Source organism: Larus michahellis, chromosome 1 (genome assembly GCF_964199755.1).
Source record: "Larus michahellis chromosome 1, bLarMic1.1, whole genome shotgun sequence".
In the NCBI taxonomy this organism is placed as follows: Eukaryota; Metazoa; Chordata; class Aves; order Charadriiformes; family Laridae; genus Larus; species Larus michahellis.
Genome location: NC_133896.1, coordinates 63,046,874 through 63,069,956, shown reverse-complemented (window position 1 = coordinate 63,069,956; position 23,083 = coordinate 63,046,874). Strand labels below are relative to the sequence as shown.

The 23,083-nt window shown below is 47.2% G+C and overlaps 1 protein-coding gene across 2 annotated transcripts; it reads left to right on the top strand.

The window, feature by feature from the left end:
- The first annotated feature begins 2,172 nt into the window (after positions 1 to 2,172).
- LOC141741451 (protein mono-ADP-ribosyltransferase PARP12-like) lies at positions 2,173 to 16,014 on the top strand. 2 transcript variants are annotated; one of them, XM_074582173.1, is made up of 9 exons: positions 2,173 to 2,269; positions 3,891 to 3,933; positions 9,138 to 9,273; positions 9,748 to 9,868; positions 10,921 to 11,011; positions 12,263 to 12,338; positions 13,099 to 13,229; positions 15,029 to 15,180; positions 15,589 to 16,014. In XM_074582173.1, exons 3-9 carry the CDS (start codon positions 9,214 to 9,216, stop codon positions 15,867 to 15,869), a joined length of 912 nt encoding a protein of 303 aa, XP_074438274.1. In that variant the 5' UTR covers positions 2,173 to 2,269; positions 3,891 to 3,933; positions 9,138 to 9,213; the 3' UTR covers positions 15,870 to 16,014. The 2 variants fall into 2 exon arrangements, with proteins under 2 accessions (XP_074438274.1, XP_074438285.1); XM_074582184.1 differs by having other exon boundaries at positions 2,259 to 2,434.
- The last annotated feature ends 7,069 nt before the right edge of the window (positions 16,015 to 23,083 follow it).

The window sequence follows — 23,083 nt, the reverse complement described above, 5'->3', positions numbered from 1 at the left end:
CCAAAGCAATTGAGAATTATTATTCTTATTATGACTACTTCCTGTTCCTGTGCTAAATTAAGCCGGGATAGCAGCAGAGTGGTTGTAGGGCTCGTTTCCCCCCTCCCCTCCCACCGTTTCGTTTACGAGCTGCTGGACATAGTCCAACAGGAAATCCAGTCCTACTGGGAGAAGGTACTGGCTTTAAATGATAGTGTGGTTTCAGGTGAGATCTGGAAATGTTTCCAGCCTCCCAGACATGGGTCGGTCCCACCTCGTACCGGACTTTGCTGAAGCTGAACCTCCCCGGTACACCTTCCCGCAGCACCCTGCAGCCAGGCTCTAGTGTGGGTGGCTGAGGAATAAACCTGCAGAAGACCTTGCAGAACGAGGTGAGTCCCATCACCCCAACATAGCCTGGGTCAACCCCCTTAGATACTGGTCTGGGGGATTTTTCACACCTTGAAATAGAAGTTTGAGGTGCTGCCAGCCTGGTTCTGTGCTGCAGGACAGTGTGCCCACGCTGCAGCATCAGTACTCACGCATCAAACCTTGGAGTGGTCTGAAATTGCAACGGAGCTGCTGTGTGTCTGCAGATAGACACACAGAAATGGGGAAACATCGCTTTTTTTTTTTTTTTTTTTTTCCGTGTGTGTGTCCATTTCCTCTGAAGAGAAAAGGGGAACAAGAACTGAAATTCCTGGGGGAAAAATAAGTAATCTTACCTGCCTGGCTGTGTTTTCTTTATACGTGATAAATCATTAGACATATGCAGGGAAACCACACTTGGATGCCTCTGCTGACTGTGCAGGAATATGATCTTGCAGGGCTATATATAGGATGTCTGGCCCAAGACCTGTCAGTTACTGGAAATGCGGACAGATATAGTACCACGGTTACACTGACAGTTGTAAATCAGAGGTTCAACAGCTCCATGGATGACATTGCAATTAAAAGTGGTAAAAATAAAAAATATGATGTTCAGAAGCCGTCATCTTACAGCGAGCTCAAGTTTCCAGTTTGCGGCAAATCGTATGGTTTTTAAGGATGGTTTAGGATGGTTTAGAAAGGATGTTTTTAAGACAACAAAGCTATGTAAACATATTCTATGAAGCCAGGATGTTTTTCCTAGAGCTGATATCTCATGCCTACTTAAGCTCTTGGCTTCAGTTCAGAAGAGTATTTTACTAGAGAATTCACGTATGCAAAAATGAACCTGCAGGACCTGATCCTATAAATCTCATCAGTCAAAGGGAAGCGTAAAAGTTGTGCAACCGTGAAGATGAAAGCAAGATACTATACGGAAGGTCAAAAGCCAGGCAAGAAAGGGAGACAGGGAAGAAACAAAGTTCAACTTCATAATCACATTTGTGGTGTTTTGTTGTTTTGGTCTTTTTTTTTAATACCATGTCTATAAAATGCACTCAAAGTGCACCCTTTCCAGAAACTAAAACAGAGATTTATGCGTTTCTGCCACTATAGGTCTGGTCTGATGAGATCATCAGGAAATAAAAATGTTCTGTGCAATTCAATCGAATGTAATTTGTGTAACCCAAAAAAAAAAAAAAGTTTGCATCTGAACATCTGAACAAGTTTACGTAGTTAGTACTACTTGACCTGTCGTTAAGCTTTATGTGTCAGAGCTCTGCTGGGAAATGCCCTCAGCCTTTTAGGCTGAAAGACTGGAGGTCAGACTGGAAAGCTCCTAACACTTTGATTTCCGTGGGGAAGAACAGAGCGGAGGCTCAGACTTCGAGGTAAAGGAATACAAATCCTCGGGACAGCGCAGAGCTCTGCGTGGGCTGACGGAGCATGCCCCGCAGGGCTCTGTGCGTGGTTTGCGCTGGTTGTACTGCAACCCCCCCCGCAAACAGTGCGATGACCAACGCGGAGAGCGTATTGAGAGATGTACCTGCATTCTGCATGGTGATTTGGGGTTTGCTTTGCAAGGCAACGCCAGCTTTTGGCTTTCAAAGAAGCTTCTCCCAGCGGGAATCTCAAAAGGAGAAGGTCCTGAATATCCCCAGCCACTGGAAGGATGGGAGGAATTGGCTCAAGGTAAGTGCTGGTGCACGACAACAGGAACCAAGCAGTGCCGGTTCGTAGGGATGTTGATTTTAGTGATGTATCTGCCAAAAACATCAGCTGTGCCTGGCCGTTCTGCTGGTGCCTGGCAGACGCGCATGCGTATGGCGCAATAACCAAAAGGAAACGTTACGCAGCCCCATTTCTGAAGGGCCAGCGGCAAGCGGGGAGGCATCCGTGACGTCCCGCCGAGAGAGACAGCAAGGTACAAACGTACAGGACACTCGTATTTTATTTCTGAAGGATTTACTGCAGCCGGGGGACCTTTCCCAGGCGGAGCAAGGCTTCAGAGGGCTCATCCGACCGGCGAGCATGTAGCTGATGGCCTCAGCTCCGGTGGGGGGTGGCTGGGCAGCCCGACGGCAGGACTGTGAGTAGGGGAGCTGGGGAGGCGGCGTGTGCCGGGCTCTGACAGCTTTCCCGGGGTGCCGTTGAGCTGGGAGGGAGGAAGTTGGGGATTTCACAGTTTGTGGGCTTGGCTTTAAGGTCTGCTGGAAGGATAACTGTTTGCAGTCAGTCCTGCCGTAAGCCGTGTTTATGTGTTCATTAATTCGCCCTTTCTTCCGCATGAGGGGGAAGCGTGTAAGAGAAAAGGTGGCGCGAGGTTGCTTTTTATGGGTAAAATTTCTTCTGTATAAAGCTATTTCTGTGGAGGTATAAAAACTAAATTTACAAAAAGCAAATCTCTCAGTTGCACAAGACCAGATAGCGAAATCTTCAGCAAAAGGTGAAGGACACTACCTGTTTTGCCAGTGAAATATTTCTGCCTACTTAATGAATTGTTTCACTTCTGTTTCTTTCTAGTTGAGGTTAGTTGGTGAGCGGAAACTCCCTGCGAGGAGCAGAAACACTGGCAAGTCAAAGTGAAAGCAAGGCGCAGCCGGACATTTTAGAAAGCTGATGGGGTTAGGGCAGACTGGGAGCCCTGGGTCTCCGCAGGGGAGCCGGCAGGGGTTAGATCCATTTGTGTGTGGGGAGAGAGGGAACAGGGATGAGGAGAGCAATGCAGAAAAGCTGCCTGGAAACATCATCCCACCCCACACCCCAGCTTTCCTCCCCATTTCCCTCCCTCCCCCTCAAATCCCACACTTCAAATCCACAAACTTCAAATCCTTCTGCTGTGGCAGCAGTAGCAGCATGTTGCTGTGCAGAGGGGGGAAAAGGGACAGCTGCATCCAAACACCAATCTTCTGGGAGGGCTGGATCTCGTGAATCTCCGTCAACGGGATTTGAGAGAAAATGAATTGGGAGCGTTTTTCTGAGAACAGGCCTGGCTGGTGTTACTGCGTACAAAGAGCAACCCTGGTCTGAAGACAGCACTGGAACAAGCAAAGGCTGTGAAGGAGACTTGGGTCCTTCCTTGCTCTTTATTCTGGCAGTCCAGGGGCTGCCAAGCCTTTGTTTGTGGACCTTTGTACTGTAACCAGCTCTATAAGGGAGCCCCTCCTATACTGATTTCCTCTGATTAGCTTGCTCTGAATGCCCGTGATCCCTGCCAAAGCATGAAGGGCGTCAGAACTGGATAAATGATCATTTCCGGTTTCTCCTTGAATCGTGCGTTCAAATCCATTGAGCAGCTCTGAGTAGCTCGGCCACAGAGCCTTGCAAACTCCACGGCAGGCAGGTGGGCAGCTCCTGGCTGTGTGTATCTGCTGCACAACAGGGTAATGTTGCAGGAGCAGCGAAGTGATGAGATACATAGAAAAATATTGTCTGGGTCCAAAACTGTGACAAGCAAAGGAGGATGAAGCACAGCAGCAGGCAAAGGAAAATCCTCTGAATTTGAATTACTGGTGGCTACCTGTTTCAGCTTGTTCTCTTTGTAGGTGCTGTGTCTCCGGGGTAGAGCACAGAGCAGAGACTTTGCTGGTAAGTGGTTTGTGTTTTTTCCCCTCCAAGGAATTTTACCTCGTCTGGCTGCCAGACACCCACCCAGCTGCTCTCTCACTCCCTCTCTTCAACAGCAAAGGGGCAGAAAGTACAATGGAAAAGTTCACGGGTTGAGGTAAAGACAGGTAGATCACTTACCAGTTACTGTCATGGGCAAAACAGACTTGACTTGGGAAAAGTTAATTTATTGCCAATTAAAATAGGTTTGGATGGTGAGAAACAAACACAAAAATTAGAACACCTTCCCGCTTCTTCCCAGGCTCAGCTTCACTCCTTTATTACCGACTCTTCTGCCTCCCCCCAACCCCCAAGTGATGCAGAGGGGAAGGGGAATCGGCGTTAACCTCAGTCCATAGGAGTTTCCCTCTGCCACTCCATCATCCTGAAAAATTTCCCATGGTCCAGCATGGCTCCTTCCTGCTGCAGTCCTTCAGGATAAGCTTGCTCTGGCATAGGCTCTCCATGGATTGAGGTTTCCTTCAGGGCATGTCCATGTCCTGCATCACAGGGCAGCATGGATGTATGCTTCACCATGGTCCCACACAGGTTGCAGGAGGACAATCTGCTTCACCATGGTCTTCTCTATGATCCACTGGGGAATCTCTGCTGGGGTGCCTGGAGCACCTCCACCCCTGGCTTCTTCACTGACCTGGGTGTCTGCAGAGCTCTTTCTCTCGTGTTTTTTCTCACTTCTCACTGCTGTGCAGCTTTCTGAGGTGCCACCAGCTTGGCTGATGGGCTCAGCCGTGTCCTGCAGTGGATCTGTTGAGGTGGCCGTGTCCAGCGTGGGACACCCCCTGGTCTTCTTTCACAGAGGCCACCCCTGCAGCCCCCAGCTGCCAGCACCCAGGCACCTGTGCCCAGTACAGAAGCTATGAGCAGTAGCTTTGTTCTCCTGATTTTCCTTTTTTCCTGTTGCTGACGGGAGCTGCTCTGGAGCTGGCCCAGCCTGCAGCAGAGCTTGGTGCACAGGGTGTTTTCTGGAGGCAGGGAAACACCAGGGCAGTGGAGAGACCTGCCAGGAGCTGGCAGCTCTGGCAGGAGATGCTGAGAAGGCCTGGGCCTTGCTAGAGCAACCATGACCACCCCCAGGCCCATGAAGACCAGCCTGGGGAGCGTGAGCGACCAGAGCCTGGCATGGCAGTGTGCACAGGAAGGGCGCAGTCACCCTCGAAGGGGGAGTTCAGCTGGTGGTTGTCACCCTCTCAGAAGACGCGCAGCTACGGTATCCACCTGGCAGAAAGCCATGGCTTCCGCATTCAGCAGAACAGATGTGGCAACCCAGACAGAGCTCTCACAAAAACAGGCGGGCTGCAGGGGAGGGCCAGAGCCTTTCGATGGTAAAGGGTGGCAGTAGTAAGAACAGCCATGTGAGGTGTCACCAGGTGGGTGATCTGCTCACCCTGGTGGCAGAGCTACGAGAGGGAGGAGAAAGGTTAAGGAGCGTCAGGGAGGCTGAGAAAGAGATAGGCTGGTGGAACCATGCTCTGCCCTCCCTGAGACAGAACCAGGAACAGCCACCATAAAAAAAAAAACAAGATCAAGGGGATCCTGTATCCTCCCACCACCAGGCTGAAGGCAGTAGCTTAAAGGAGAGGAGCAAATGGAGGCAACTCCACGCTTGGAGTGGCAGGCAAACCCCCTCCTTGACCACCCTGCCTTCCGAGGTGCCTCTGTACAAGAGGTATGAGGCTCTCGATGTGGAAGGCCAGTCAATAAATGACGTGGATGATGGTCCATCTACACCAGAGGTGCTGTCAAGATCAGAAAGGTCTACCCCCTGTACAGTAGGCGACTCGCTTCTGAGGGGAACAGAGGGTCCGATATGCTGGACAGAGCCTCTTAGGGAAGTCTGCTGCCTCCCTGGGGCCTGGGTTAAGGACATCATTAGGAAACTTCATAGCCTGGTATGCCCCTTGGACTATTACCCATTACTGCTCTTCCACGTGGATGGCGATGAAGTCACAACACATAGTCCAAGGGCAATCAAGAGAGACTTCAGGGCCTTGGGACTGTTGGTGAGGGAATCTGGAGCACAGGTTATTTCTTCTTCTCTCCTTCCAGGAGAGACACTGGAAGACACAGACTGGCCCGGTCTATTAATACATGGATTAGTGGCTGGTGTCACCGACACAATTCTGTTTTTTTCAATAGTGGGATGGCCTGCATGGCACCAGGCTTGCTGGTGTCAGATGGGATTCACCTTTCTCAAAGGAGGAAGAGGGTCTTTGCTTACAAGCTAGTGGGGCTCATTGACAGAGGTTTAATCTAGTCTTGAAGGGGGAGGGGAACAGGCTTGCTGTGGGACAAGCTGTGGGATGACATGCCAAGGTTAGAGGGACAGGGTGATAGCGAGGGCCCTCAGCCTATTGCGCTGAGGCATGCTGGCTACACTGCAGCAGATTTAAAGTCTTACAGAGATGAGCCATGGCCTCCTGAAGTAATAGGAGCCAACAGGGAAACACCAGTGAAATACCTCAATGGAATTAAGGGGAGTTCCTCTAAGAAGGTGATATGGCCAACAGCCCAGCTGAAGTGCCTCTACACCAATGCACACAGCATGGGAAACAAGCAGGAAGGGTTGGAAGCAATTGTGCAGCAGAAAAACAATGATATAGTTACCATTGCTGAAAGTTGGTGGGACAAATCCCATGACTGGAGTGTGGCTCTTCAGCTACAGGCTGTTCAGAAAGGATAGGTAAGGAAGGAGAGGCGGTGGTGTAGCCCTGTATGTTAGGGCGTGTTTTGATTGTCTAGAGCTTAATGACGGTGATGATAGGGTTAAGTGTTTATGGGTAAGAATTGGGGGGAGGCCAACAAGGCAGATATGGTGGGAGTCTGTTATAGCCCACCCAACCAGGCTGAAGAGGCAGATGAAATATTCTATAATCAGCTGGGAGAAGTCTCACAATCGCTAGCCCTTGGTCCCATGGGGGACTTCAACTTACCGGATGTCTGCTGAAAATACAACACAGCAGAGAGGAAACAGTCTAGGAGGTTCCTGAAGCGTGTGGAAGATAACTTCCTGACACAGCTGGTGAGTGAGCCAACTAGGGAAGGTACCTTGCTGGACCTGTTGTTTGTGAACAGAGAAGGGCTTGTGGGTGATGTGGTGGTTGAAGGCTGTCTTGGGCATAGTGATCACAAAATGATAGAATTTTTGATTCTTGGAGAAGTAAAGACTGGGGATCAGCAGAACTGCTACCTTGAACTTCCAGAGACTTTGGGGTGTTTAGGAGACTGGTTTACACAGTCCCTTGGGAGGCAGTCCTGAAGGGCAAAGGAGTCCAGGAAGGCTGGACATTCTTCAAGAAAGAAATCCTAAAGGCGCAGGAGTGGGCTGTCCCCACATGCCAAAAAAAAAGAGACAGTGGGGGAAGAAGACCAGCCTGGCTAAACAGAGAGCTTTGGCTAGAACTCAGGGGAAAAAAGACAATTTATGGTCTTTGGAAGAAGGGTCAGCCAACTGAAGAGGACTACAAGGATGTTATGAGGTTATGCAGCAAAAAAATTAGAAGGGCTCAAGCCCAACTACAACTTAATCTGACTACTGCCGTAACAGACAATAAAAAATGTTTCTATAAATACATTTAGAACAAGAGGAGGGCTAAGGAGAATCTCCATCCTCTATTGTAGGTGAGGGTGGTGGTGCAAGCTCCACCTCCCCCGCCTCCTTTAGGCCACTCAGTGCTTGGCAAGGTTTCCACCCCCCACACACAGCTCGGCCATGTGATAATACCATGGGACAGAACGTTACCTGAGATACATAATGGTCCAACATAAAAATAAAGAGAAAAAGGTGAAGGGTAACGGACCAGAACGCTATGGCAACCCCTTAGCACACCTGGCTCCTGTGAATCCTATCGCTTGGGAACAATAACAGTAATCCATCACTCCTGACAATGTATGGATTGTGGCCCAAATAGGGGGGTGATACCAGAACTTCATGGTCTAGAAAGTTCCGTGCTTGTGCAGCTGGTGGAAAGTACCAGAATATCCCATTGTCTGAGTTGGGCTGGAGTAGAAAAGTACCTGACGAAAGTCAATTATCTCAGACCCTGTAAGTAGCAATTCTAGCAAGACCCTTTGGGATTTTCTGGATCGCAGTGGGCTGTGACCAGCACCTCCCCTGAGTTGGGACACTGCTCAGGCAAACACCTTGAGGATTAAAAGGCCAGGGCGAGTCAACCCTCTGAAGTCTCAGTTATTGCCTGCTGAGGAATGCCGATGCATCGTGAGTATTTACTCCAAACTCAAGAAGAGGGGAATTTTAACTATAGGCTAGCCTCTCTTTCATCCACCTCTCCATACATGTGTGTCTAATATACACATTAGCCCTTATGAGTGTTGGTGTTCTTATACTTTCTTGGATCCAAATACTTTCTGTCCATTTGCCTGTGCACACCTAAGCAGTCAAAAGGGGCACCCATCGCACTGGAGTCAACTGCCGAGAAGGGACCTTTGGTCCTCCCAAAGACTCGTGTGTGTGTGTGCGTGCGACCCCTCGAGTGGTGTGTGTTTGTATGTTTGTGCTCATATGCATATGTATTGGTTTAGGATACCTAATAGTAAGTTAGTGCAAATCTTGTCACTTTTGAATCTGTAATCAAGTTGCTGTTCAATTATTTTGTTAAATCATCTTGTAAATCCTTAAATCTGCTAGTGATTAAGCGCTGCTAAAATTCAACTTCTCGATCTACCTCAAATCGTTAATAAATTGTGAATTGCCACCGGATCATAACCCTGTCAAATATTTCCATCTCTGACAGAAACATAGTGACAAAGGATGACTTGAAGGCACTCTGCGGCTGATCGCACACGGCCTAGAAGCCATTTCTTACTCCCATTAGACAGGTGGCACCACTGGCCTTCACGCAACGAGCTGAGTTTATTGCATCAAGTTGTATTTTCTTACAACGTGTATTTTAGAAAGATATATTATAGAGAAAAACAGTGATCCAGGAGCAAGCCAGAGAGATCAGGGGTCATTTCTGTGATGCTTACTGTGCTCCGTAAATGTATAAACATCAGTTTCTCAGTTCTGGGCCAACCTGCGCTTCCCAGCTGGAGGGGTCTCCTTTTCTGAGAAGTGATTAAACTTCTGACCAGACCAGGAATATCACACAGTTTGACAGCTTTGGAAAAGACCCATACTTTAATGCGGATTTCTCTTCTGATTTTAGGGCCGAGCAAGCAGCCAGGTGACGGTCAGCTCTTCTGCGCCTGTGGTGTCTTCTAACTCATCCGTCTGCTCCTGAAATGGAGTATGCCTGGTATTGGCGTGATGATTCTGGGCGGTGGATTGAGTATGGGGAAGAGGTGAGATCCATCTGCTGTTGATGCCAAAAACTCTTGTTAAGCCACCTTTGGAGAGTTATTTAGGACAAGTTGGTCTGCAGCTGGTGTGTTTCACACGTGCTGCTGGGTGCCCTTGCAGTGCTGCTCTGAAGTCCTGGTGGATTTGTCTTAATTAATTGTTCTTCAAAGCAGTACTTTACTCTGTGAAAGCTTTCAAAGGACTGGCTTTGAAAGGGGGTGCATTTTCCAGGGATGATGGACATCTTGCTGAAGCTGACCACGCAGGCTGAAGGCTGCTTTGTTGCTGTTGTTACAAGCAGCTGTTCTCTGTGGCATACCCCTCCTACACCGAAGAACAAAATGCTTGAAGCCTTAGAGACTTATTTCAAAATGGCATCCCATGATAGGGGCTTGGGGGGAGGACATTGGTGTTTGCCCACAGTGTCATCTAAACCGAAGACTGGTTTCTAACAGGCTTCCTTGTTCTTTCTACAGCACCCGGATCACTGCTCTGCCACGGTAAAATCTGCAGATCTGGAGAATGAATTTCTAGCTGACCAGACAGGCGTTGTGTTATTCAGGGCTGGTTCTCAGATGTATGAATTACACTTTGGAGGTGAAGCCTTTTCCTGTTTTAAGTTCATTGCACAGCGTAGCTGGCTCTGAGGTAGCCTCCTTCATGCGGAGTTGTCACCATATGTCTGGGTTTCTTTGAATAGGTCTTTTTTCTCCTGTAAGTTTTCTCCAAGCAGAACTTGATCAGTATGTGCATTTCTCCACAGCTTTGAGATGCCCTACTCGAGCTTCTAGATTTGTGCATCTGTAGTCAAAAAAGCATCTCTGACATTATTGTGTATTCAGAATAAGAGCGGAGAGTAAATGTTTCATGGCATCCGGCTTATGCATTCAGGTTTATATAGTTAAAGAGGAGAAATTAAAAAGGAAAAAAAATAAGCACTGAAAAGTCAAACGGTGAAGAAGTGAGACCATGGTAGACATCTTGCAAGCTAGTTATGGGGAGAGAAAGCACACAGTGCACAAAGGAAAATTTAGGCTGGTTGCACAGAGAAAGAATGGCAAAATGAGAAATGCTTTTCTGTTTCTAATTTATTTACCCATCTTAAAATTCCTGTTAGCTTTCCAAACTTTAAATCTGTTTCCTGGCATGAATAGAGAGAGTGGTGTTTAAAGGAGGAAACAATAGATAATTAGCCATGTCACACAGCATGCACTCTGTGATATTGTTACAGGACCAAGAAGAGAAGACAGACTTTCCTCTTAGCACCATGTAACAATCCCGCACTGCCGGGAAAGCTGGATTTACAGCCTCCGTTGTATTGAAAACTCTTCCCTGCTGTAGGCCTGATATCAGATGTGGTTTTCTCTGGCCGACAGCCTGGATATGAATGCATGTGCAGGTGCAGTTGGTGGTTGCTTGCCTTTGGGCTTCGCGACCTATGCTAGCAGGTGATTGACCATGCCAATCTCCAAGCAGAAGCAGCAGGAGTGGGAATGGTTTTGAAATATGGAGTGGGGTGGGTGTGGTAGAGAGAGCACCATGATGTGGTACTCAGGGCTACCTCCTTTTTTCTTTTTTCTAAACACTTACGAGTGTGTCCCTGGACAATAAATTGTCTAATTAAGGAGCCATTGTGTTTTTCTTTCAAGACATGGTCCAAACAAATTTGGTCTATAAAACTCAAAGGAAAGTTGCCCGACTGCCAAAATTTCTGTTTTCTCAAGGTGGACAAGACAGAAGGTAATATACATTCACTATTTATTAATGTCTCTAGATGACAGCACCTTTCTGCTAAGAAGTTCCTTCTACCTGTCTAGAATTCATTCTTTAGACTTCTTAAATTCATTTTCAGATACCTTTTGCTGACTGGTTTAATGGCAAATTTTGTGGTGAACAGTATTTGTAGATTATGAAACACTTCTGTGAAGTGTGCTGGAGGGATGTTTGGTGGCAGTCTCTGGCAGCTGTGAGAGACCCCCTAGAGTAGATTTGCTCTCTCTGTGAAAGGAAAGCCACATAGGGCTGACACAACTGTGCCAGGAATTTATATTTCTTGATTTATGCCCCAACAATACTAAATAAACTGTGCACAGGGTAGGTGCAAGGGACTGCCAGTCCCAAGAACTGTGGAGCAGATAGATGCCATCCCCTGGAAAGTTGAGGATAAAATAAAGCACAGAAGAAAATCCCTCTAAATCAAGTGAACTGGATGCACTTATTTGGGATCCCCTATCTTATGGCTTTTTTAAAGGAAGTTCAGCTTGACAGAATTTGACCACGTCTGCTGTAAAAGTTAGTTGTGCTACTGCTTTATTTTAAAAAGAGCCTTTTCTGGTTCAGAAACTCACCAAACGGACACTGCATTTGAAGCCAAGGGTTCAATTTAAGGGTTGATTCAACAAAGGGTGGGTTGGTTCAAAAAGAAAAACAAACTGTAGCTCCTGAATGGATGCTAATGCTCCTATTGCCTGGGTTAAAACATGCGTGCCAGGAGGGCATCAGTGCTGGAAGTTGTTAAGCGCTGACTGATGCAGTAGTGCCTCTGCAGGGCACAACTGTCCACCCACAGCCTCCTGACAGGCTTGGTCCTGGGGATAGGTAAGGGCAGGCCACCTGTCTGACCAGCGATTTAGAGATGAGTAGCCACATGGAGGGAGAAGGCTCACATTCTGGTTTCCTAGAGATTCAAGCAACATGCTTGGAGGGCTGGCTGAAAGCAGTTGTATCAACCACCCGGCTAGGGGCGTGTTACTTCTCATTTGAAGCTCTCCTGCCAGTGCCTTGACCTGCCACTTTAGTGGCATTAGTGCCACTAGGATGTGTGCGGAAATCTAAACTGGAGAAAAGGGATAATGGCTATGTGGAAAGTAAAACAAAAATAAAAACCCAGGGATAGCCGAAGGCTGTCATAGAGCCAGTGGCTGGATCCTCCAGAAAGGGGATTTGGTTAAGAGTATCATGGACTGACTTGCTCCTTTTTCTTTCCTGCAGCCAAAACATTACTCTATCACATTCTGTCTGTCCTCCACAATGGGACCGGTCCGCACTGCCTGATATCGGGTACAAGGTACGGCTTTCCAGCTCTCTGATGGGTAGGGCGAACTGTGTCCTGTACTGATTTTTCTGAGAACATGACCCAAGGCACTCGAGACGTTCCCAGCTTTTAAATGTGTCTTATAAAATAAACAACTATGAGGTGAAACAAGACTGACAGCTTCACATTTGGAATAGACCTTTGTCTCCTGGGAGGCTTTCTGAGAGCCCCTGCATATACCACACACAATAAGAAAGGCCCTTTTGGCCGTTACTGGCTGACCTGTCCTTTGCAGTCTCCCAGGGCACCTGATCCTCTGATGAACTGTATGAATTGCATCTTAAGGGGGTATTGTAGCACTTCCTCCATGGATTTGAGGCAAAATGTCATTCGCCATGGTAAAACTAGGGCTTAGCCCTGTAGGGAAAGAGCTAGAAGGAGCTAGGGTGTCAAATTAAGGTGAAACTGATACTCACTTTTGTCCAGCTTGAATACCGCTGTGCATTTCATCTTTAGGTTACTCTGAAGTAAAGATAATCTAGATGCGGAGTTGTGTTTACCGAAGGAAGCTCATGTGGGATTGCATCCACTTCCCTCAGTCGGTACCTGTGCTTCCATGTGGGGAGCGAGGGTGAAGGTAGTGAGAGGATGGTTAACTGGAAAGACAGGAGAAGCTTGTGATTTTAATGGCAGGGCTTTTCCTCTGATGTGAGGAGGTCGATGAGTCCTTTGAAAGGACTGGGAGTTGTTACTGTCAGTAACACCATATTTTTGGTGTTTTTAAAATTTTCAGTTGGTAGAGCTCAGCTACACTTCCAGTGAATATGGAAACATTAAGAGGCTGTTTGAGAAGACGATGAAAGATTACTACATCCATCAGCTACAGAGGATCCAGAACCCTGCACTTTGGCAAGTTTTTCAGTGGTTTGTATCTATTTTATTTCATTATCCTTATGGTAGCAGAAGACTGGTATTTCCTGATCTATTGTCCTCCACAGCCTGCATTAGGAGTTGCCAAATCCAGAGGTGAGACCTCCCGCAGAGGTGTGGCCGGGTCCAGCTGGTAGCAGGGTTCAGCACATGTTCCCAGTAGACACGCACGCACAAACCCCCTCATACACACAAAACGTATGAATACACACACAGCTGGACACAAAACCCAACACAGACAGCACAGGACTCATGCAACCGTAAACAGCACCAACAGTCTCATCCTCTTCCCTTCCTCTGGTTGATTGGGATGAAAGCCCGTTACTGGAGCATGTGTACGTGTATGAGTCCCTCTAGGAGCCGATCTCGGACAATCAGCCTACTACCCATGTGCTGGCCCGTGGGTCCTCCTGTCTCCAGTTACATTCTGCATCAACACACACACACGCAAATGGATCTCTATAGACTTCATGGTGTCTTCAGTGGTTGACCTGGACCTCCTGGTCCCTCTGATAAGCAAACTCAGACCTTCTGGTCTCTCCAGCGTCTGGCCCAGACTTATGACTTCTCTGATACCTGACTCCCCGGCCAGCTACTTCCTCATTGGCTGTCCAGCTTGATATTGGCTAGTGATCACACACTGACACACACACCCTCGCTTGCTGCAGTTGGTGGTGCTGTGAACATGCAGCTCCTGTGACCCAAGGTCCCGCTCCAGTTGCTGCACCCAAACCCCCATACATGTTCACGCACACAGACTTGGAGAGTCCATCACCCAGGTAAGTGTTAGAAATAGAGTTTCATGAGAAGATAGGACAGCCTGCTCTGATCAGGCACAGGGCATGGCCAGACAAGCCTACTGACCAGCCAGTTGCCTGTTTATACACAACCAGCCTGTTTTACCACCTTATTCATCTATTTTCCCATGTTTGTTCCTCCCCAGACCATCTTGATCCCTCACTTCTCCCACCTATAGTTCCTCTGTTAAGCATTCCATTATAAGTCCTGTGCAATCCCCAAATGCTCTTCCCTGCTGTCCCATAACGAGTCCCATACTCTCGTAGGCGGTACCTCACTTCTGTCCATGAGCTTCTCCAGAGCCTTTCCATTGCTTATGGTGCTGGGTGTCCCCTGGTGCCTGGGGATGAGGCTCCCCTGGGGCAGCCATGGGAGGGGCCGGGTCTGTGGCTCCTCTCTCTGTGGTCAGGTTATTGGGGTTGTCTCCATGCTCTTTTTGTCACATAACCTACCGGGTTGAACGCAGGGTTCTTTCCAGTGTTATTCAAAAAGAAAGTTCTTTTCCTTTACCATGACTGAGCTATAGTACCTCAAATTCATTCTTTTTGTTTCTTAGTCTCTTCCACATGGGATTTTTAAAAAATTGGTAATTCTTACGTGATAAAGATAGGGATAGAGATTATACAGTCTTCACTGTGGCTTTATACAGCTCAGTTTTATAACCATATTTATGCATCCAGGATTTATATAACCTGGGAACTGACCAATTCCCAGTCAAGAGATGTTTGTCTCTTTACTCTCTCATGTGGTATGAAGTTGTGGGTGACGCAGTCCATAGCGATGCTGAGAACTTTTTGTTTTGCTGGAAGGAGCTAGCCTGTGCAGCAGGGTACCAACAGAAGTGCAAAGCAGGCAGTAGCCCCACTGAGAGTGGTTTGTGTCAGTGTTTCTCCATGACCCAAAAGTAGGAGGAGTTGAGTTGGGAAATTGTCCTCGTTTGAACCAGGGTAACATGTAATTCTTTTTTTTTATTTTTATTTTTTTTTTGTCCTTAGGCAAAAGGAGCAGATGAGGAAGCTCAATAAATCAAAACCAGTGGATGAGCGGCTCCTGTTCCATGGGACAAGTCCGTCCCACGTGCCTGCCATCTGTGAGCAGAACTTTGACTGGAGGATCTGTGGGACTCATGGGACAAAGTATGGAAAAGGTACAAGTGCAGACGTGTGGGTCTGCAGACCTTGGCCAGGCTGGTGGGTAGGTGTAAGGTGACTGACTGTCCCTGACCCCAGGTAGGCTGCTCTCACCTCTGTGCATCTGCATCGCTGCAGGCAGCATCAGCAGAAATCCCCTTTCAGGAGGGACTAAAACCACCCCTCTTTGCCTGAGGTACCTACTGTTCAGCAAAGCTCTTGGATAGTTGGGACTGGGACGTTGATGGTGGAATGTGGCTAGAGTCCGTTGATTTAAAATAAGCTGATGTGGAAACACTTGTGAGGATGCGTGCAGAGCTACCCGGGCCTGTTGAATCACAGTCACTGGCTGCTAAAGCGCTGACAGCAGATGTTTGTTCCTTGGTTGATGTATTGTCTTACCTGTGTTTTTTTCTGGTCCCTAGGAAGCTACTTTGCCAGAGACGCCAGTTATTCTCACGCATACTGTTCCTCTCGCAGTGGTCGCTACAGCATGTTTGTAGCTCACGTTCTTGTTGGAGACTTTGTTCAGGGAAACCCTGAATACGTTCGCCCTCCACCCAGATGCAGCAATTCAAACAGACTTTACGACAGCTGTGTGGATGACCTGACAGACCCTTCTATATTTGTCATCTTTGAGAAGCACCAGATTTACCCTGCCTATATCTTGGAGTACAGCAGCGGGGCCCAATGTATGATCCTGTAACGAATGGTGGAATCTCCTTTGAATTTACACTGAATAAATTACACTTTAGTACATTTTTTTTAATGTTTTTTCAATTTTAGTAGTAACTTTAGAACATTTTGTAATGCAGCAAACGAATATCAATCCCCTGAAGGATTTTGGGGCATAGTTTTTTGCTAGGGGCTATTCTTTTGCCAGCAGAAAGTGCTAAACTTTAACACCCACTTTTTCTCTAGCCTGGGATGGGGATGTTCTTGCCTTGTGTACACTGATTCAGTGACACCTGCTGCTGCTGAAAGTGGCACCGCTGGGTGTCCGCTGAGTGTCCAGTTAACTTGATCCACTGATATAGTCACTTAGGGATGATTCCTGGCTGTGGTGGTGCTGATGTGCCAAAGGGAGACTGGGTGGGGAATGCAGAAGGAGAAAAAGTGGAAGTACCTACCTCATGGTGCACAGGACAGGTATCATGGCCTGTCCTTCCAGGAAACAGCAGGAAGCTCCTGCATCCCAGAGGCTTTGTAATTAATGCTGGCAATGAACTTTGTTTTGTTTTCTGGTTGCATTGCTGACAGCTCTTCTCACCCTGTTCTTCTATGTCAAGTCTGCCCGTCCCCATGACACCCTGTCCTTGCTCTGTCCCCACTGGGTTTAGGTCAAGAGAAGCAGGGATATCACAGCTGCTGAAGTTAGGTCTCCACCACACCATGACGCTAACAGCGAGGAAGTCCATGGTGAGCTGAATAATGGTGCATGGCAGTGTCCCACTGGGGCTGCAGAACCAGTGCTTGCAGCAGTGAGGCAAAGGGGCTTTGTGAGGGGTGTCTGCTCACACAGCCACCCCCCTTCCCACCCTGCAGACTGAAGCTGGTGGTGGCTATTTTGAATTGCCGTGCTGCTGTCTGGCACTTCTCCAGGCGATGGAGAAGTGCGCCAGGGGTGTGTGCTCCGACTAGGGTGGATGGGGGAAAGCTTGGATGATGGCTATAGTACTCGAATCTTTGTGGATGGTGGGATAACATTCAGGATGATTAGTAGCATGGAAACAGAAATAATGGTTTATTTTAAAACAGTCTTGCTGTATATGCTGTTGTAATTCAGCAAAAGAGTCACAAGTGGTTCAGCTGTGCCTACCATGAGTGGGAGGAACCAAGAGTAGGGATGTGTGTAGGATCTCATCAGCTTCCCTAACCTGCTATCTTCAGGCACAATCAGTGCCCTTAAAAAATGTCAGAAAGGCAGCTGACTGCAATGAGTCCCTGAGCAGCCATATTTAGAGCACTTCCGTGTCCCTCCTCTTTTGCAGGAGCCCAAGAGTTGTTCTTTTGCAAATTAGTGACCTAATCATGTAAGCCACAGGGGAGCTTTCTGCATAGTCAGGAAGGAAAAGTGGAAGTCACTTAAATCGACTTTTTCCTGAATATATGACATTTTTTAATTAAAAAAAAAAAGTAAACGGCAGCAAGTTATCTGCCACACCTAAAGAAAGTGGTGTACCACAGTTGATTACTTTCCTGTCCGATCAATATGACTGCATTGTGCGGGGATTTTGGAGAGGTGTTTGCCTAGGATTTGTCAGTTGTTGCAGATCTGCATCCTGTGCTTTGCATAAACATGAATCTGAGCATTATTTGTACAAACCATAACAGAAAGTCTGTTTTAAGCTGTTAATTTTATAAATAGGTGGGATTATACAGAGATCTTTCTCGCTATACAGGCTTGCTGCCTGGCTGTGGCACCCAGTGGGTGCTCTGCGTGGGCAGTCTTCACCCTGCAGTCACCCTCCCCTTCCTGCCTCCAAGCTGTGGCCTCAGGAGGATTGAAAGGACTGAATAACAGACATTTCCAGCCGTCACCCTGCCTTGGTCCTTGCAACATTGCATAAATTTTCTTCATGGCTTCATTGGGGGTTGCATGCATGGCCTTTGGGCAGGACAGAGGTTGGGAGCTGGAGGGTTTGGGAAGAGTTTTGCTATTAGAGAAAATGCTCTGTGAAATGATGCCCGTGTACAAACCATCTTCCCCTGTTCTTCTCCGCCATGACAGAAGAAAGCATTCATTGTGTGGGAGAAAGCTGTTTCCAGCAAGGTGGGCTTCAGGGCATGATTGCCAACCTCCTCGAGGGCAGGAGAAGATAAGGGAGAACACACTAAGGGGCAGGCCAGTCACTGAAAAAGGGGTTTTGTTGGTCTGAAAAAGAGGAAACCAGGCAGAGAGGAGAGGTTCAAACATGCAGAGTCTGGAAGAAAAGGAGATTTTTCCAATAAGTAAACATTATTTCTGGCTGCAGAGAGAGCCTCCAACAATCAGGTGCCGGGTATTATATTGAGAAGGTCAGGCAGGGGGTTGGTGTGCGCAGCTGCAGCCGTGTGCCATGATGGGGGACTGCTGAAGTGTAGCTGCTGTTGGCTTTGTAGGTGTTGGAGCACCAGATCTGAAGCGGAAGCACTCCTTGAGGAGCCCGCACTATTTCAGGGTCACCCTCTGAACTCTCAGTTTGTGTCGCTGCCAAAAGCAGCAGTTCCACCTCCAGGTGTGTGTTGCTGCTGTGTTCCCTATGCCAGTACCAGTGACTGTACTGGGGTGGGGAGGATCAGGTGCAGAGCATTCATCTACTTGAAAAACTGACTAAGACAAAACCCCCACAAAACCCAAACCCAAAATATGGAGTTCAGCAAGAACAGTTCCCAGTTCTCCTTGTGTCAACACCGATAAAGAAGAGGGGGGCTTCAGGATAGATTTTGACTGACGTAAGGTGATACCGAGCCTGTAGCCCAAGCAGGGCTTTGAATGGTAAAAGATTTGAGAATATTTTGGTCAGTGAGGCACTGAGAGCAGAAAACACTAGTAAAAGTGAAAAGCAACTTAATCTGTGAATACATCTTCATGGGAGTTTTGTTTGGTATTATAAATGTGCCAAAACTTCTTCCAGACCTGAACCTCCTGCTACCTCTGGAGTACCTGTCTGCTTCCAAAGTACTGAGCAGAAAGCATTCCTCAGCACCTTCTTAGAGGAGAAATGCTTGCAAACCATCAGCAACACATGATTGTTGGCAAGCACTAAGTGTGGATCTGATCTGTGGACTTTTCATTTATTTTTTTTCCCTTGAAAAAAAAAAAAAAAGTGTTTGAAGAGCTCCCTACCCTGTTGAGAAAGGGTTGAATGACTTCTGTCTCAGATACGTGGGACTGACAGTTTCAGAGTTCCCGAGATGGTGGTGGAAAAGGTCTGACCTGAGGAAAGCTGTGAGTAGCCAAGCTGATTTCTGTGGCATTTGCTGCCTTCCCTGAGAGCCAGGCTGGTTCTGGCCAGGCAGGTGTCAGGGTGGGCTTGTCCTGTAGCCTCCATGGTTCACCAAGCTCCTTCTGCCCAAGGGTAGGGAGTAGGGCTACCCTCAACATGAGATGAAATCATCAGTTGGTATCTTGGATAATTACTTCTCCACCTTTCAAATATGGTTGCTGTTAGGTGGGTGCTGTGGGAGCACTTGATCTGCGCCCCCATGGGGAGTTTTTTCAGGAGCATGGCAGCTGCAGGAGACCAGAGGGAGAGGGCCCTGCTGAGAGGCCAGCTGCCTCCACAAGAGTCCCCAGAAGCAAAGCTGTTAGCTCAAGTCATCTTTTCCATGTGATGCATTTCTAATTGATTTTCTTGTGGTGCTCTTAGGACTTCACTGTGTTCCTGATTTTAACGCTGTTGGTTACATATTCATGCACCTGTCCTAGAAGTGCTATTAAAAACCACCTCAGCAAGTTTTCAGGCTTTCTTTTAATTTACTGGTGCCAAATTTGACTTTTCAGCGTTTTTAAGAATCCTTTTTAACAATTTTGACAGAATTTATTACAGGACGATTAAACTGTAGAAAGTTAATGCTTGACTGAACACACTGAATGGCATGTTATTTTCCAAAACATTTAAACTCCTAAAAATCAACCTGAGCCCCATAACCTGGCACTAACACTGTATGGGTGCCAGGTGAAGAAAACACAGATATTGTTCTTGGCATGACATGCTCGACAATTGCGCTATTTAACAAGACTGTTTTGGGATCGAGGGAATAACAATCACAAATCAATGTGTAGCTGTGGTCATGATGAGGGGCTGAGGGTTTGGGGGAGGGCAGGGGTCCTCAGCTAGGGGCTGCAGGAGACACATCTGTAGGAATCAGACTTCTACTGCTCAGGGAACAACTTTTTCTAATTGTTCCTGTTCTTTTCCAGTCCTGTTTCTTTTGATGAAGCCTATTGTCTGGCATGTTGAGTCCTAGACACTATTTCCCAAAACAACTCAAACCATCTTCCGAAGATTACTTATACATTTAGCTTACAAATAGGAGCAATAGGAAAGGCTGAGCTGGTTCTTATCCATCTGTTCTTAATAAGCTTAGATTTTCCTTCCAGATGCTTTACTGCAATGTCAGAGGACCCATTAATCGGTGCTCCATTGCTCAACCTGTAAATACTTGGGAAGTGGCTACACATGATATCCCCACCACTGAAGGAAGCTGTGCCTTTACCCATTCCCAAAGAGAAGCTTTATTTCACTGTGTGTTCTCGGAATCATTTTTCTTGGGCTCTATCTTCAGCTTTGGTCTCCTTAATTTATTTTTTATTTTCAGAATGGTTTTCCCTTTACTAAGTCCAAAGGAGCTGTTAGAAGTTGCATTGGTCTCTGCTTTCTTTAACACCGTGTACACTGTTTCACTCTTGATTTTTGCAGCCTTTTTCTCACTGCATTTTGCAGATAGCCCCTTGCATCTTCCAGTTTATTTTCCTTTTGAAAGTTCCTGTACGTTTATGATTTTTTATTACCTATAATCTGCGGGCGTTCCCCAGGGCTCAGTATTGGGACCGTTACCTTTAATATCTTTATCAGTGATTCGGACAAGGGGATCAAGTGCACCCTCAGTAAGTTTGCAGATGACACCAAGTTGGGTGAGAGCGTTGACCTGCTTGAGGGTAGGAAGGCTCTACAGAGGGATTGGGAGAGGCTGGATCAATGGGCTGAGGCCAGTGGTATGAGATTCAACAAGGCCAAATATTGGGTCCTGCACTTGGGTCACAACAACCTCATGCAATGCTACAGGCTTGGGGAAGAGTGGCTGGAAAGCTGCTTGGTGGAAAAGGACCTGGGGGTGTTGGTCGACTGCTGGATGATTACGAGCCAGCAGTGTGCCTAGGTGGCCAAGAAGACCAACAGCATCCTGGCCTGTATCAGGAATAGTGTGGCCAGCAGGACTAGGGAAGTGATTGTTCCCCTGTACTCAGCACTGGATAGGCTGCACCTTGAGTACTGTATCCAGTTTTGGGTGCCTCACTAGAAGAGTGACTTTGAGGTGCTGGAGCATGTTCAGAGAAGGGCAATGGAGCTGGTGAGGGGTCTAGAGCACAAGTGTTATGGAGGAGCAGCTGAGGGAACTGGCATTGTTTGGCCTGGAGAAAAGGAGGTTCAGGGCCTTATCGCTCTCTACAACTACCTGACAGGAGGTTGTAGAGAGATGGGGATTGATCTCTTCTCCCAAGTAACAGGTGATAGGACAAGAGGAAATGGCCTGAAGTTGTGTCAGTGAGGTTTAGACTGGATATTAAGAAAAATTTCTTCACCAAAAGGGTTGTGAAACATTGGAACACGTTGCCCAGGGAAGTGGTTGAGTTGCCATCCCTGGAGGTACTTAAAAGACGTGTAGATGTGTTGCTGAGCGACATGGTTCAGTGGTAACTTGGCAGTGCTAGGTTAATGGATGGACTTGATCTTAAAGGTCTTTTCCAACCAAAACAATTCTATGATCTGTCTGAAGCTGTGATCTGTTCTTCTGACCTGAAGACCAGCTGACCTTCATTTTGCCTCTCAGCTCAAGCAGGTTCCTCTAAGAGTCTTCTCCACATCCTTTTTCCTCTTGGATCCTCATACAATCTGACCTCATATTAATGATTAAACAACCTCACCCTTCACAGAACTTATTTGACCGAAAGCCCTCGTATCCATCATAATGTCTTTAAAAATGCCTCCCTTTTTTTGATTTTTGTTGACTCAGCAATTCAAATTCCTTAGTAACAGAATGGCCTCTTTACATTTCTCTAGTGTAGTCTGAGATGTGATTAGTTTCACTGCATGAAACTCTAGGCTACTAACCAAACCTAAACTTTGTGCCAGTGCTATCAAAAATACATTTTTCCCATCAGGACCTCCTCCAGCTGCTGCGATTTCTGCATAGGCTGAGTCCATGATATGTCCTGCTCACCCACTTTTCTTTTCCTTCCCAGATCTAGCTTTGGACTTGTTTTCTTTTTTTTGCTCCTCATCTTCTAGTTCTACTTGCTCCTGTTAACACGTGGTGTCTAGGCATTTTCCTGAATCTGAAACGTAACTCACAGGACTTGTAAGCAAAGCAAAAGCTTCATTATGTAGCAGCTGGGAAGGCCATTTGCAGGACTCCTCTCTGTCTAAATGCTATCAACTGAGATAAAAATGAACAGAATCCTCTAACAGCTCTGACCTCATGAGGATTCTGAAAGCTGTTTCTCATCATGGGAAGCAGCTCATTGCAGTGGGCAGGTTGAGGGACACGGACTTGGTAGCCAGGTCATCTATTCCCACATCTGCTGAGGTTTTGTTGTGGAACCCAGGGAAACTCAGAAGTATTGACTTTTACAGGTGAAATATCAATAACAACCAAATAATCCTATTGCTACCTAACCAGGGTCAGGCATCTGCTCAGTGCACGTACCATGTGCTGGCACACTCAGAGGGCAGAAAATGGCCTGTCTGGGTTCAAGTGCAGGCAAAAAAGGAAAACAAAAACCTTTCAGGACTTGCTCTCCTGAGCATTTAGAAACTAGACAGTTTTCTGGGCTGTGAAATGACAACAGTCCAGGAATTCCTGCTGAGTTTGGGTTTCCTTCTCAAGACTACTGTTTAGCAACCTGCCAGAAGCTGATCTCTTCTCTTCTCTTCTCTTTCTCTTCTCTTCTCTTCTCTTCTCTTCTCTTCTCTTCTCTTCTCTTCTCTTCTCTTCTCTTCTCTTCTCTTCTCTTCTCTTCTCTTCTCTTCTCTTCTCTTCTCTTCTCTTCTCTTCTCTTCTCTTCTCTTCTCTTCTCTTCTCTTCTCTTCTCTTCTCTTCTCCTTTCTCTTTTTCTTTCTCTTCCCCCCCCCCTCCCCACTTTTGTCTTTTTTGAGACAGCTCTGCATTTTTGGTCATTCCTGATGCTCACTCGTTTGGCAGCGTGCAAACTGT